Source organism: Gavialis gangeticus, unplaced genomic scaffold (assembly GCF_001723915.1).
Source record: "Gavialis gangeticus isolate Ggan-Ray unplaced genomic scaffold, GavGan_comp1, whole genome shotgun sequence".
Lineage (NCBI taxonomy): Eukaryota > Metazoa > Chordata > Crocodylia > Gavialidae > Gavialis > Gavialis gangeticus.
The window spans coordinates 237,368,912-237,383,672 of NW_017729032.1; the positions used below are offsets into that span (position 1 = coordinate 237,368,912).

The window sequence follows — 14,761 nt, forward strand, 5'->3', positions numbered from 1 at the left end:
TGGATCTCAGCATAATGGAAGCACCTTTGCAGTTGGGTGTCTGAACTCCAAAAGGGAGAGAGAGAACTCACACATATCTCTTGAGCCTTGCATTTCCTATAAGGTAGATGTATGTACCTCCCTGCTGAGTGCTTAGTTGTTCTGGCTTGCCTTTGGGAGGCCCCCATGTCTTCCTATTCACTGTATAGGAAATATAGGCATCTACTCTGTTTCAGCCTCCTGGATAATGGTGCTGTGATGCCAAAGTGCTAGGCGTCTACAAGTCTAGTTTGGGTTTGGTCCAGAATGTTTTAGTTACATGTTTGAGTTGTTTTGTTTTGTTTTTAATTTAAAAGGAAGTAGAGGAGCTAGGGTGAGGCATGGCAAGAATGGAAAAGAATAGTGAGAAGTGGAAAAAGGTTTTAAAAAAAGAAGGGAAAATTGTCAGTCAATTCATTATCTGTCCCATCATGATCCAAAGGATAGGGATTTGTAAGGATCACATGAGTAACACAGGGTTGACTCAGAGAGAAGAGGCCAGTAGAAAATATTGACAATATCCTTTGTTTAAGTTTGCATAGACTCTGGCAACCAAGTGACTCAGAAATGTAATTCCCCCTACAGAAGTTCTTGTGAATGTTGATACTCTTAACTCCATGTCTTTCATAAAAAATGACTCTTGCCCTCTCTGATCTAGAGTTGTGGGTATGGAGTTATGACAGGTCAAGACTTTTCTTCGGCTTCTTTTGGAAATTAGTGTATGCTAAGAGATGTAGGACTGGTTCTACCTTTTGGAATTAACAGCACAGTCATGAAGCACCAAGTAATCAAGACTTTATGATAATCAGTGGAAATTATGTAAAAAGTAGGAGGCCTAATAGTGATCTTACCCTCATAGTGGCATTACTACAAGGCTTCAATAGGACAACGGAAGAACGGAATCATTCATGAAAATGGGTTTCAGGTAAAACAAAAAACTGCACAAGAAAAGAAGATGTATTTGAGAACATTTTTAATAAATAATGTGACAAAAATTACTTTTCTGATTATTGGATCCTCAGTATGCAAAATTATGGCTAAAATATGAGGTTTCGTACATGAACATAATGAAAACATTAATCACATGGATTTTTCCCTTAGTACTGCACACCCTTTCTATGTAACCATTTTTTAAAAGTTAGCTAAATGAAAAATTTCAGTCCTCAGTAAACACCAAAACACTTTTTCTCTCTTTTTTTCCCATTGGGGCTAATCCTGATATCTGTCCATAAACAAACACACAATTTTCCATTAGCACCAATGACAAAGAAATTATATAATTACAAAAAAGATCAAAAAAATCTACAAAGAGGACATCATTTGGCAAATTTAATGCAACTAATGCCTCTATTTTAGCTTTAATGAAAATCCAATGTTGAGATAGGCCACCGCAAACTTGAGAATTTTCCATAAATTCAGGAAAAGTGAGAAATGTTTTGTTTATGGCCCATATTTTGGTTTGTTACTTTACCATCTGTCACCATTCAAATATTCCCAATACAAACATAGAGTATTAACAAAAAGATGAAAAAAAAATCCCAACTGCTTCTTAACATTTTTCCAAAAGACAAAAAAAAGGTTAATAGTTACAATGGTTTACAAATAAAGTTTAGTGATTGTGCTTTTAAAACCAAAAAAAAAAAAAAAAAAGATAAGCAGTGCATTACAAAAAAAGAGATCAAACAAAATTTCTTTAAGTGGCACTTCTTTAAGTTGAATTGACACTACAATTAGAGGTCTGAGATTTGGGCCAGTAACAGTAAAGATGTTATTACCCAATAATTATTAAAAATGTCCACTGATTTCCTTGCTTATTTTCATAAGTGGCATTTTAGTGGAACAATTTCTGATAGACTTACTCATGCCATGACTAGACCACCAGAGTACCTATCATCTTGGCTCCTGCCTATCCCAAAGGACATTTTCAATAAGAATGTACTTAAACGATGAAAATAGGAAAGACAAATTAAAGTACAACAGGAGAATTAAAATGAGTATATATTTACAATATGAGCCACCCCACCCCACCCCACCCCAAATTGCATTTAAAAAAGCAAATCTTTTGCTGCTGCAAAGGGTAATCTGAGAGACTGGCAGAAAATAAAACCCGCAATCTATTTTCAAAATGCAAGTTACCATTTGCACTAATTGCAGACTATAATAAAACCACTACATTAGAGGAACCCTCTGCATAATTTTCACTTTATGCAAGTTGGTATTTTTAAATCAATGGTATTTTACATGTAAGATTATCAATGGGCTCCTTGGTACATCAGCAGTGCACTGAACACTGCCTCCTGGAGGGAAAAAAAAATCTAGGGATCCCAGGTTTTGGCACCATCTTCTGTCCTAATCTTGACACAGCAGCTGGTACAAGTACCACAAAGAGCAGCTTACCTGCCTTTTTGGGCAGAGAGAAGATGATATGCTTAGCATTAAGGAATAGACAGGGGCTGTTCATAAAGAGAAGGATTTTAAAAAAAGAAATAGTGAAATAAAAACTAGCATTCTGATGGCATGAATAAAAATGAAAAATTGTACACTCTGATTGCACTGAACATTATTTCTGGCGTCAAACATCATCAGACTTGAGGCATCTTAAGTGATATTTTTCTGATTAGATTTCAAAAGCCTGTGAGAGTACATTTCTCATCTTCTTCAGCTTTCAGTTTCCTGTAAAAAATTAAAATCAGTGGCTAGATGTTAGCTGGAGTTCCATGTTTTAAGAATTTTAATACACTGTTTAGAAACAATTTGTTTTTGATACAGTGTGGTTATATATTAGTCATCATTTTTGGGAAAGAAAATGAAATGTTGCTGCCAACACAATGGACAGAAAAGAAAAAACAATAACATGTCTTCATCTGAAGTTTACATTGATAAAATTTAATATATCTAATATCACCTAAGGGGAGTGTCAGACATTTGACGTAACACTAACTAACTACAGCTAAAATACAAGCAGATCCATGTTTGAGCAGTTTAACATGTGCCCAGTGCTCTTGTGGCCTTGCAAAGTTGTTCCCTTTTAGGCCAGGGTTATCTCCCAACACATACTAACTTCAGTAGGTCACTTCATTGCAACAATTTGCAACTGTTGCAGGTGATTGTGCTCTTCTATCCTAACACGTGCTAACTTTCATACATCACAACATTCCAATGATCTGCAATCACTGCATGTGAATATGTGACATGGCCCTAATATCACCAAGTCTAATATGTATTAACCTTAAATCTACGGGCAGGCCCACACTATGGCATTTCTGAGTCTCCTGCACCTACCTGCTCCCAGACACAGTCTTCAGACCTGAAAAATACAGTGGTGAGGATACACTGAGGCATCCTTCTGTGCACTCTTGAGATCTTAAATCTCCAGTACGTCTGAGCAGGGGCTGGTGATGACCTTAGAGCAGCTTCATCAATGTCTTACCAAGTATAGAATGGATGAATTGGAGAAGGTAGGTAGGTGGGTGTGCTGGGACCATCCTGGCCAGGACATGATGCTGCCATGGTGCAGGCATATTCTGAATATCCTGTCTATACAGTTTTTGATTTGGGCATAACTGAGATATTTTACCTTTTGTTTCCTATTACATATTTTCCGTTTTAATGTCATCTTAATGTTGTATTTTTTCTAAGAACGGGAATAATCCATAGTTATAGAAAACCACTAAAATAATTTTCCTTAGATAAATATGTATAATTTTTAAAATATTTTCACCTAGGATCCTACCTAGGTTCAGGAAATTATCTTCCTGTGATACTAATTTTATTCTACACATTTTTCATAACACTGTTACAGTTACCTCTAATTCTTCGTCTTCTTCTCGTTCATATGCTCCCAGTACTTGCATTTCTGCAATATTCCTTCGCGCTATATTTGTTTGATCTGCCCTTTGTCTACCTCCTGATCCTCTTGATGACATGGAGCTGGAGGAACTGGGATCTCTAGGATTATTTGAAGTTGGAAACGTAGGTCTAGAGTATGGTAAGATGTCCTCTGTGCAATGAAACATACACATTACATATACATAAATACACAATGAACTATGTACATTTACATTGCTCTGACATATGGCACCTCTGCAAATTTTCCATAAATAGTAAATGTTTGCATTTTTAATGGACACCAAGAGATTTAGGATGATGACTGGCCATAATATGTAATAAAATTGCTGCACCACAGCAGACAAGGAGGTTTGTTAAAAAAAATCTGATATTCAGGTTGGAAATAAAGCAATGTTCACTAAGCATTACAAATGCAGACCCTTAAAATTACTGGGTATGTTTTTAAAAGCTTGGACATGTTCCTACAGAAAGTAGCTGAGTTAGTAATGCATATAGAGTCCCCTGACTCCCCAGGATCCAGTAGGAGCTAGAATTATGAAACACCTCTGAAAATCAGAGTACACAGAAATGGAGGCACCTAAAATCTCTGAACATTTTGAAAAATGTTGCCCTTAAAATTTTGTTCTACTGTCTGTAAATCAATTGGTTTAATATTCTTGCTCATCTTTGTAGATAAAGAACACCATATCATAGCTAAGCATTTTTATTCAACAGAAAAATTATCGGTAATAGTTAGTGCAAAGTTAAGTGTTTAGGTCCCTTTTGTTATCAGTAGATCTCTTTTCTTTACCCAGTCACATGAGGCTGCCTTAGGCCTTCAGCATCCAAAAACATTGCAGTACATTTTTTTCAGGTTGATGTTCAAAAATCAATGCCTTAATGTTTTTAACTGTTCTAAGGGTGATATGCTGCTCAAATATTAACAACATTTCCAATATTGGTGTCCTCAGCAAATTTTGCCACCTGCTCTAGGACATTAATACATAAATTGATAACAATGGCTCCGACACCAACCCTGAAATAACCCTCTAATGACTTCTCTCTATTGTGACCCACTGCCATTTCCAATGACCTCGTACTCATGTGCCCATTTAACCAATTTACTACCCAATTTCTGCTCATCTGATTTGTACCCTGGCTAGCTAGTCTGAGAAAGAATTACACATTTGTGGGAAGCTTAACTGAACTGTAGACAGATACTATTATCTGTGTTCCACTTTTCACTAGTCTTACTGACCTCCATAAAATTTGAGACCCATTTTTTCCTAACTCTGTACTAGCTACTATTTGTAACCTCTGCATCTCTGCTCCATTCTGCCGAGCTAATATTCATGTGTTGTTCTCATTTTGAAGAGGATCAAATGTCAGGGTGGCAGATTTTTCCTTTATAAATATGAGGTAAAATGAGTCCATCTCGAATCCACTGGTAAAATTGGCAACCTTATCGAATTCCCTTAATAATTTGTGTAGAGGCAGAAGTGGGTACAAAGGTATGTATGCCCTGCAACCCCTATACTTCTCTTTGGGTTTCTTCTCTAGTAGGTCAAGTCTGTGCATAAAACCCAGTGTGCAAAAGGATCATAATATAGAGAAGACAATTCTGGAAATTCTACTAGCTTTAGGCCGCAGGATTGCCTATTTGAAACACCACAATGTGGTTTGTATTAACTTTGCATTAACTACGTAAATAGAGATAAATGGCCACAATTCAGTACTGCTATAAGCAGACTCAACCCCAGTAATTTCTCACGCTAATAGTGAACTTGACCTGAAGAACTATGGCCTCAGATCCTTCCACTTATCTACTATAAACACATTCATTAAGCTCAAAGCACATCAAATAACCTTGGAGAAGATGAGTTTTTGCTGGTGTGCCTTCTCGCTTTGCTGCTTTATTCCCTCGCAGCTTCCCGTCGTTTTGCTGTTCCTGCGATTCTCTGCGCTCTCCTGAATTTGCCCGCATGTCAGAGTGCTGTCTGCCATCTGCCCCTTCTCTCCCCTTGTAGCTCGCTCCTTTTCTTTCCCCAGATCTGTCTGTTCTTGGTTCTATAGAAGCGAGTTTTGGCAACATGACAGGCCGAACTTCCAGCTGGGACTTGGACTGGGCAGTGGGAGATTTTATAGCTGGAGGTGGCACTGGAGGAGGTGGCAGGTCTACAAAAAAACCCCCAAATTATATCATGAACTAATGAAATTGAGGAATCATGTTTTACTTCCAGCATGTTAGGTTTACTTCAGTTCCTCCACAAAAACTGCACACACACAAGCACACTATATAGCATATCAATGTACAAGGGCACTCAAATGATTCTTCTCCTTTTCTTCCTCCCTCCAAACCCTGACACTGACTTCAAATTCTAATTTATTACATAAATTTGGTTTTTTTTAATATGACTGCCAGAGGGCTGGGGGAAGGTGGGGGATGCCACAGTTTGTTTGTTTCCTTCTCTAGGCAGAAGCTTATCCTCTGTGATCATTTCAGCTTCTAAACTCAAATTTAAATGGTGCAAAAATGGAGGCCTCCCAATTGACTGATCAGAGGACAGCTTCATTTACTTTAGTCCTGCAGCTTGGGGAGAGGGACTTGCTGTGCTATTTTTACTCTTTTAATTATCCTCTGTACCCACAATCTCCTTAATCTTGCATTTCATCTTTAGCTTCCCTTTTCTACACTACATTTCCTTGTTCTCTGCAACCTCCCCCTCCCCCATCTTCCATTCAGCCTTTTTACTCTCTTGGTATCATCTGGCATTTCTCATGCTTCTAAGTTGGATCCCCCCACACCTGTGAAACCTTCCCTTATTTTCTCTTGCTTGATCACTCTTCGTTGTACTTCTTCAGTTGCTCTACCTATAGATGCTACAGGGTAATATGTGCCATACTGCTCAGATTCAACCTCTTCAAATTTATAGAAAATGATGGTCATTTTAAGTCAAGAACAAATTCCACAATGGAAGGCAGAAACAGAAAGACGGGCAATATTTTTTACAAAAAATTGAAAATCACATAAGACTTAGTGGTTCTGCAACAATAATAAATGAAAGCAAATAAATTAAAGTAGTCTCATGGTCCCTTTTTTTTAACAGTAACTCAATATCATAATGCTATTCCATCATACCAACATACTTAAATTCTTGGTAATACACTCACTTCCAGTCCAAGAAAATTACCGCTCCAATCTGTATTTTGTGAAGTGAAAGAAATTACTGTTCTCAACCATGTGGTAGGATGAAAAGAGAAATGGACTTACCAGTAATTGGAGTAATTTGAACTATGACATCTAAATGTGCAGCTTCACTCTGGGTACGCATGCCCATAATATTCAATCTCAGAATTTTTTATGCTGCCCTAGTGGTAAGTCATAGGGAAGACTCCAGCCCTGCCCCTCCTCATAGAGCATGTCTTTAGCAAATGAATGACAAACTCTGGTAAGTCCCTTGAATCATTTCAAGACTGCTTGGTGAGACAATGCATTTGGCCTTTTACTGGATGATGCTAGACCAAAATGGCAGCTAGCTAGATTTGACCAAGTTGGTAGACAAATCTTTATACTGAAGATCAATCAAAGGTAGCAATCTACGCAGAAAAGAAGTATTGGTGGCAGAGGGATTTATCTCCAGGCACTATCTTGAGAGTCAGCAGTAAACATATTGTATTATAATGTCTTGGATGCCTTTATCAGCCTCATCTTTATCCTCACAAGGCTGTAAAGCCTCAGCATGAAGTCAGAATGGTGTAGGCATCTTCTTGGAAGCCTAATTTAATTTAATCTATTCTTTTGGGGATTTTTTGGTGTAAAAATCAAAAGAAAGGAAGTCTAAGAAAAAAAATTAAAATGAAACCAGAAAGGATCAGAAACTGAAAAGGGGTTTCAACTGGAGCTGTAGGTTTTGAACTTTGTGTTTCATCTCAAGATGATGCTGGTTAACTAGTATGGAGGGGAAGGAAAACTGCAGCCTTCTATACTCTTGGTATGGATCATGAGGAGGGGTAAGGCTATGGCATGCCAAATAAGGACTATTAAGTGTCCCTATTTGAGTGTTATGGCACATGAGGCCAACAGTGAGAATATGCATTTTCTGTAGATTTCAATTTAGGTGTGCAATGCCAGAACACGAGGTCCGGTCTCCTGAAGTTGTGAGTACCCAGATAGCCCACTGTTTTCAAGATGAACTTAGGGGCTTAGAACCTTTGCAAATAAGGCCACATTAAATTGGAACACAGCAAATAACCGATTGGCCCATATCAAGAAGCTCTATTTAATTTAACTCATTCTGAAAATTCAAACGTACACTAGCATGTTCAAAGAGTTCTAAAATGCTTTTTTTTTTTAACAGTGGTATTTAGAAAGTGCATATATCCTTTATTCAGCTACATTTCTATATATCTGCATTAATACATAACACCTTTAAAACAGAAAGGGAAAGACATCCGTTATTATAGCACACAATGCTATTGTTAAAAGTGAAGGAAATTTTTAAAAAACTTGCATGCAGAAACTAAGATGCAAAGCTGCCTTGCATCAAGACTATAGGAACCACACAGCAAGTATACATTAAGTGAACAGATGAAAAAAATTATTCTGAAAGGTATAAATGATGGTCCTGAGCTCATAATGCATTCATCCCAAGTGCATCTGTACTAAAATGAAGTGCACTGAAAATTATAAAATCCCTGCTCTACCAATTTGTAATGAAAGACATTCATTTTCACTGCTTCCTCAGAGAGGATCTGAAAGAGCTTTCAAAACCTCAGAACAGCTGCATTTCTTAACTAATACTACAAAATGTTAAGACAGTTTGGGCTATATTTGTGCAGGTGAATGTCTGAACTGAAATCTGAGTAAATTGGTACAAGATGATGAATAGATGAGTTAAAAGGAATTAAAAATGGGAGCTTAACATATATGAAAATAGTGTTATAGGTTGGGATATCCAACTTCTGGGCAATCTGGGGCTGCATATAGCACAGACACAGACATGGGGGCAACAAGTTACATGGGCCACATGCCATGTGTACAGGTGGGCAGACAGTCCCCACCAGTCTCCCTGCCCACTCTCCTGTCACGGGGGAGCTGTTACCCCTTTAAAAAAAGCTGAAGCACAGGCATCTCAGCTTCCACCCCACCTTTCCCAACCACACACTCCATCTGATCATTGGCAATCCTTCAATTTGAGGATAATCTCTACCACAGATCAGTGATGTGTCTTGAGGTGACTTACGAATGCAATCCTTAAGCTACAGATTCATCCACAAAAGTTTCAGGTCTTGCTGGTATTTCCACAGGGGAGAATAGACAGTAAGGTGGGATTTCTCTCCTCTTTACTTTGCTCTCTCTTCTCTGCTTCAAGGGAGAGACACTTTACCTTGAAGCAGGCTGCTGCTTGGTTAAGGTTGTGGCACTACTGGAGCTGGTTAGCAGCCAGCTCCTCCCAGCTCTTGATGTTGCTGTCTGTTTTCTTCACATATGTCAGCAAGGATTTGGCTTCTTCATCCATGGGGTGCTGTCCCAAGAAGGATTGCTAGGAATAGATGGGATCCATCTGACAAAGATGGAACAGCATCTTCTCAGACAGGCTCGCTAACCTAGTGAGGAGAGCTTTAAATTATCTTTGCTGAGGGATGGAGACCGAAGCCCTGAGCTAAGTGGGGAAGCAGAAGACCTGGAGAAAGCACAAGGTGGAGACAGTAACAGGGGAGAAAGTAGGGCAATCTTACTGAGAAAGTAGGGCAAACAGCTAGTTATGTTAGGTGTCTGTACACAAATGCATGGAGCCTGGGAAACAAGCAGGAAGAATTGGAGGTCCTTATGCAGTCATGGAACTAGTATGCGATTGGAATAACAGACTTGATGGGATAGCTCGCATGACTGGAGCACTGTCATGGATGGGTATAAATTGTTCAGGAAGGACAGGCAGGAGAGAAGAGAAGGAGTTGCACTGTATGTAAAAGAGTTGTATGGTTGTTCAGAGCTCCAGTATGAAACTGGAGATAGAACTGGAAAAGCTGGAGATAGGCCTGTTGAAAGTCTCTGGGTTAAGGTTAGAGGGGGAAAGAAGCCCAGGGGAGTAGTTTGTATTTTAAAGAAACCTTACTGAGGGTGCAAGAACACACCATCCTGATGGGCGGAAGAATGGCAAATATGGCAGATGACCAGCTTGGCTTAGCAGAGAACTCTTCGGTGAGCTTAAACACAAAAAGGAAACTTACAAGAAGTGGAAGAATGGACAGATGACTAGGAAAAAGTATAAAACCATTGCTTGGGCATGTAGGGATGTAATCAGGAAGGCCATAGTCCAATTGGAGTTGCAGCTAGCAAGGGGCAGAAAGGGCAACAATAAGGGTTTCTACAAGTATGTTAGCAATAAGAGGAAGGTCAGGGAAAGTGTGGGACTAAATAGGGGAGGCAACCTAGTAAGAGATGATGAGGAAAAAGCTGAAGTACTTGGTGCCTTTTTTATGTTGGTCTTCACAGGCAAGGTCAGCTCCCAGAATACTGCACTGGGCAGCACAGTCTGGCGAGAAGGCGAGCAGCCCTCAGCGTTGAAAGAACAGGTTGGAGACTATTTAGAAAAGCTGGACATGCATATGTCCATGGGACCAGATGCGATGCATCCAAGGATACGGAGCAAGTTTGCTGAAGTGATTTCAGAGCCGCTGGCCATTATCTCTGAAAAGTTGTGGCAACTGGGGGAAGTTCTGAGTGACTGGAAAAGTCACCTCATCTTTAAGAAAGGGAAGGAGGAGGATCCAGGGAACTACAGACCAACTTCACCTTGGTCCCCAGAAAAAACATGAAGCAGGTCCTCAAACAATCCATTTCTAAGCACTTCGAGAAAAAAGTCATCAGGAACAGTCAGCCTGGATTCACTTGGGACAAGTCATGCCTGACCAACCTGACTGACTTCTATGGTCAGGTGACTGGTTCTGTAGATGTGGGGAAAGCAGTGAATGTAATATACCTTGACTTTAGCAAGGCTTTTGATATGGTTTCCCACAGGGCTCTTGCAAACAAGCTATGAAAGTATGGTTTGGATGAATGGGCTGTGAGGTGGATAGAAAGCTGGCTGGATTGTTGAGCTCAACAGGTAGTGATCAATGAGACTATGTCTAGTTGGCAGCCAGTATCAAGTGGAGCTCCCCAGGGATCAGTCCTGGGGCTGGTTTTGTTCAGTATCTTCATTAATGACATGGAAGATGGGATGGAGTACACCGTCATCAAGTTCATGAATGAGACCAAACTGGGGGGAGTAGCAGATACCCTGGAGGGTAGGGCTAGGACTCAGAGTGTCCTAGACAAATTGAAGGACTGAACCAAAAGAAATCTCATGAGGTTTAACAAGCACAAGTGCAAAGTTCTGCAGTTAGGATGGAAGAATCCCATGTACTGCTACAGGTTTGGAACGAACTGGCTGAGCAGCATCTCTACAGAAAAGGACCTTGGGGTTATTGTGGACAATAAGCTGGATATGAGTTGACCATGTGTTCTTGCTGTCACGAAGACTACCAGCATACTGGGCTGCACTAGTAAGAGCGCTGCCCGCAGATCAAACAAAGTCATTATTCCCCTGTATTCTGTACTGGTGTGGCCACATCTGGAGTACAGTGTCTAGTTTTGGACCCGCCACTACAAAAAGGATGTGGACAAGTTGGAGAGAGTCCAGTGAAGGGCAATGAAAATAGTTAGGGGGCTGGGGCACTCGACTTATGAGGACAGGCTTAGGGAACTGGTTTATTTAGTCTGCAGAAGAGAAGACTGAGGGGGGATTTGATAGTAGTCTTCAATACCTGAAGGGTGTTTTCAAAGAGGATGGAGCTGGACTGTTTTAAGTGGTGGCAGATGACAGAACAAGGAGCAATGGTGGTAAAGCACTGGAATGGGTTACCTGGAGGTGGTGGAATCTCCATCTTTGGAGGTTTTTAAGGCCCAGGTCAACAAAGCCCTGGCTAGAATGATCTAGTTGGGGATGGTCCTGCTTTGAACAGGGGGTTGGACAAGATGATCTCCTGAGATCCCTTTCAACCCTGATTTTCTATGATTCTGTGCCTTCAACATGTCCTTGTAATGTTTCCTCTGGCACCATGAAATCTCAGGCTGCAACTTAGCTGGGAAAAGAATACTTGTTTTGCAAGTCAAGAGCTGGGTATCTGCATAAAGTGTCCAGTTCAGCAAAGCTGGGGCTTAAGGATGACCGACTCAGTGCTGGTAACACTGGCTTCAGCAAAGATACTGGCATTTGTGCAGTGATCCCTCCATTCAATGTGGATTTTTTTCTGTAGACATCATTGGTGATATCTCTTTAGGCTCTTGAGATAACAATAGCAGGTTACTCACATTAAAAATCTGTAGAGGAAAGTAGACACAGATTTTGGTTTATTTCCAAAGATCGCAATCAATAAAAATGTGCCAAAGCAGTGCCCTTTGAGGAGGCACTTGTGCACTGGATTCTGTGTTGGATCTCCTTATCAGTGTTTGCTTTCTGAGAGAGGTGGCTACCAAGGGTAAAGGAAGTGCTTAAATACCTCCAGGGTCTTCTCCTTAATGGTAATTTGAGAAGGGGAGGTCACGTTCAGGGCTTGGAGTAGGCTGATAGAGCACTTTATTCTTCTTAATTTTGAGAGAGAAGCTTAAAGTTTAATAGCCTTCAGTGAAGAGGTCCAGCACAATCTAGATTTTTTCCTCAGTGTACACAAGGTGGTATAGTCATCAGCCTATTAAAGGACAAGGAGGGTTGGTTTGAATACTTTGGTCTTTCAGTGAAATATTCCCAAATTGAAAAGTCCTCTATTTGTTCAGTATTCCAGGTCAATTCTAGAAGGGAGGTGGTTCTTAACAAGAATCAGGATGAACAAGAACCTGGATGACAGTAAAAAAAAAATGGGGAACAGAATTGGGGCAATGACACATCCCTGCCTGACCCCAGTTTGGATGAGAAATGGATCTGTCTCCAATCTGCTACAAAGAAGAGTTGCAGTCATTTGGCTGTGAAGAAGCTTCAAGACTTTGATGCATTTTTCAGGGCATCCAAATCTGGCCAGTACTTTCCACAAAGCTTCATGATTGATGAAACCTGTGAGCAGCTCAGCTCCCTTTTCTACTGCAGACGTACAGTGCAAACATCCCAGTCTCCTCCCTGGTGCACACACAGCATGGGCACTCTGCCCCCTTCTGCTATGCTGCCCAAGCCTAGAAGCATGGGCAGGAAGCAGAACCTGGAGAAGGGAGGGGGAATCCAACTGCTGCAGCATGAGTAACCGGGGAAATGATAGGCCACATGCTAACCCTGGTCTGCAGAGGTGCAGACAGCCTGTGGACCATCAGTTGGACAACCCTGTACGGGCTATTTGAAGCGGTGTGTTAGACCATTGCCTTGGATACATGTTATTTTTGTAGCACTATCCATGCCCTCCTAGTACTACAAAAAGTGTGTGACAATATACCCCACGAGTGGGGAGGGTGAGGAGAGCATGCCACATCACCCCCTCCCCCCCGTATGCTGCTGTGGGTAGTGGCTATCAAGCACAGTCTTCCCCTCTCTCTGTGACTCATCTGGGAGAGAATGTGCCCCTTACCTTGGGTGGCTGGGGGATACCTCTGCCACAGCTGCTTCCAGTTTATGCTGGTAGTGGTATCAGCTGGAGGCAGCCTTTCTGCTGTGGGGGTAGGGGGCGCAAAAGATCAGGCCCTATTCCCTATCATCCCCTGACTGGAGAGCGTACCTTTGTGATGATCTTGTCCAGCCAGGGGATTGTGTACGTATGAAAGAAGGGTAGCATGGCTTTTTAACTGAGCTATAGCTGGTACAGAGGTTTATGCTGGACTGCTTCCAGTGCCATAATGTTAAACTGTCTTGCACATGCATAAGACATGATCAGAATAATTTCAGTTGTCAGATGATATGGGATCTGGGAAATGAAAAAAGTGGCTTAGAGCTAACTTCCCAACTTCGGAAAAGGAATATTTCAAGCAAGTGAAACCAGTAATACCCTGTGGATATCATCAGCTTCAACATCTTAATAAACAAATGTTCCAAGCAACCTCTAGAAGCAAATCCTACGTTATGGAAAATACTGGCTAAGGATGTGTTTTGCAATGTCTTTCTGTCTTTTTTCCCCTCATTCCCTGTTATGAATGGCAATTCTGTAGGTATTAGATTGCAAAGTAGCTATATTTCAATATGGGCCGCCACTGCTACCTCCCTCCTGTCAGTATGTCTTCATGTCTCAACAATTTTCAGATGCACCTTATGAAAAGCCACTCTTATTACCAAACCTGAAACGGCACACTATAGATCAGTCCACATGCTTAAATATGCTTGGAACTGGAATATGCCAATAAGTTGCTGCAACAAAATCTTACTTTATCTAAAGAGTGAGGGTTGATTTATTATAATAAAAAGGAAAGACTGTGGCAGCGAATCTGACTTATCTTTCTGAGCAGGTTGTAAATATAAAACTAAACCTCTTTGCAGTCCAGAGAGTTCCAGTGTAGTCCAACAAGAACTAAACAACAATGATTTCTGGCAAGTAAACACAGAACCCAAACTACCTTTTCTGTATCATACACATTCTCACTTATTCATCTTCTCACTGAATAGTCTAATGCTAGTCTGGACCTTGCAGTACTTCATAGTACTATTGCACTATAAATATTAAATAGTTTAATATTATGACAAAACATCAGCTCAATCTCCTAACATGGCAAAATCCTGAAAGGTCTTTATTTTCAGAATTCCATGGGAACTTTAATAAATCATGAAAGTCACAAGCAAACTGGAGAAACAGAAAGATGACCTTTTTCAGGGGCACAAAAGGAAGCTGTTTAACCCTCTTTCACTGTTGATATATAGTTTCTTAGTTTCATAGTTGGTAGGGTTGGAACGGACCTGAGCAG

At 40.5% G+C, this 14,761-nt stretch overlaps 1 protein-coding gene across 5 annotated transcripts in view; it reads right to left on the reverse strand.

Moving 5' to 3' along the window:
• Positions 1–974: 974 nt before the first annotated feature.
• Positions 975–14,761, reverse strand: part of ROBO1 (roundabout guidance receptor 1) — a 1,310,595-nt gene continuing 1,296,808 nt past the window's right edge. For all 5 annotated transcript variants that reach the window (XM_019525389.1, XM_019525386.1, XM_019525387.1 and 2 more), the window contains 3 exons: positions 5,713–6,021; positions 3,825–4,018; positions 975–2,691 (listed from right to left, as the gene is read on the reverse strand). In XM_019525389.1, coding sequence (XP_019380934.1) covers positions 2,677–2,691; positions 3,825–4,018; positions 5,713–6,021 — 518 coding nt within the window. In that variant the 3' untranslated portion in view covers positions 975–2,676. The remainder of the gene's footprint in view (positions 2,692–3,824; positions 4,019–5,712; positions 6,022–14,761) is intronic.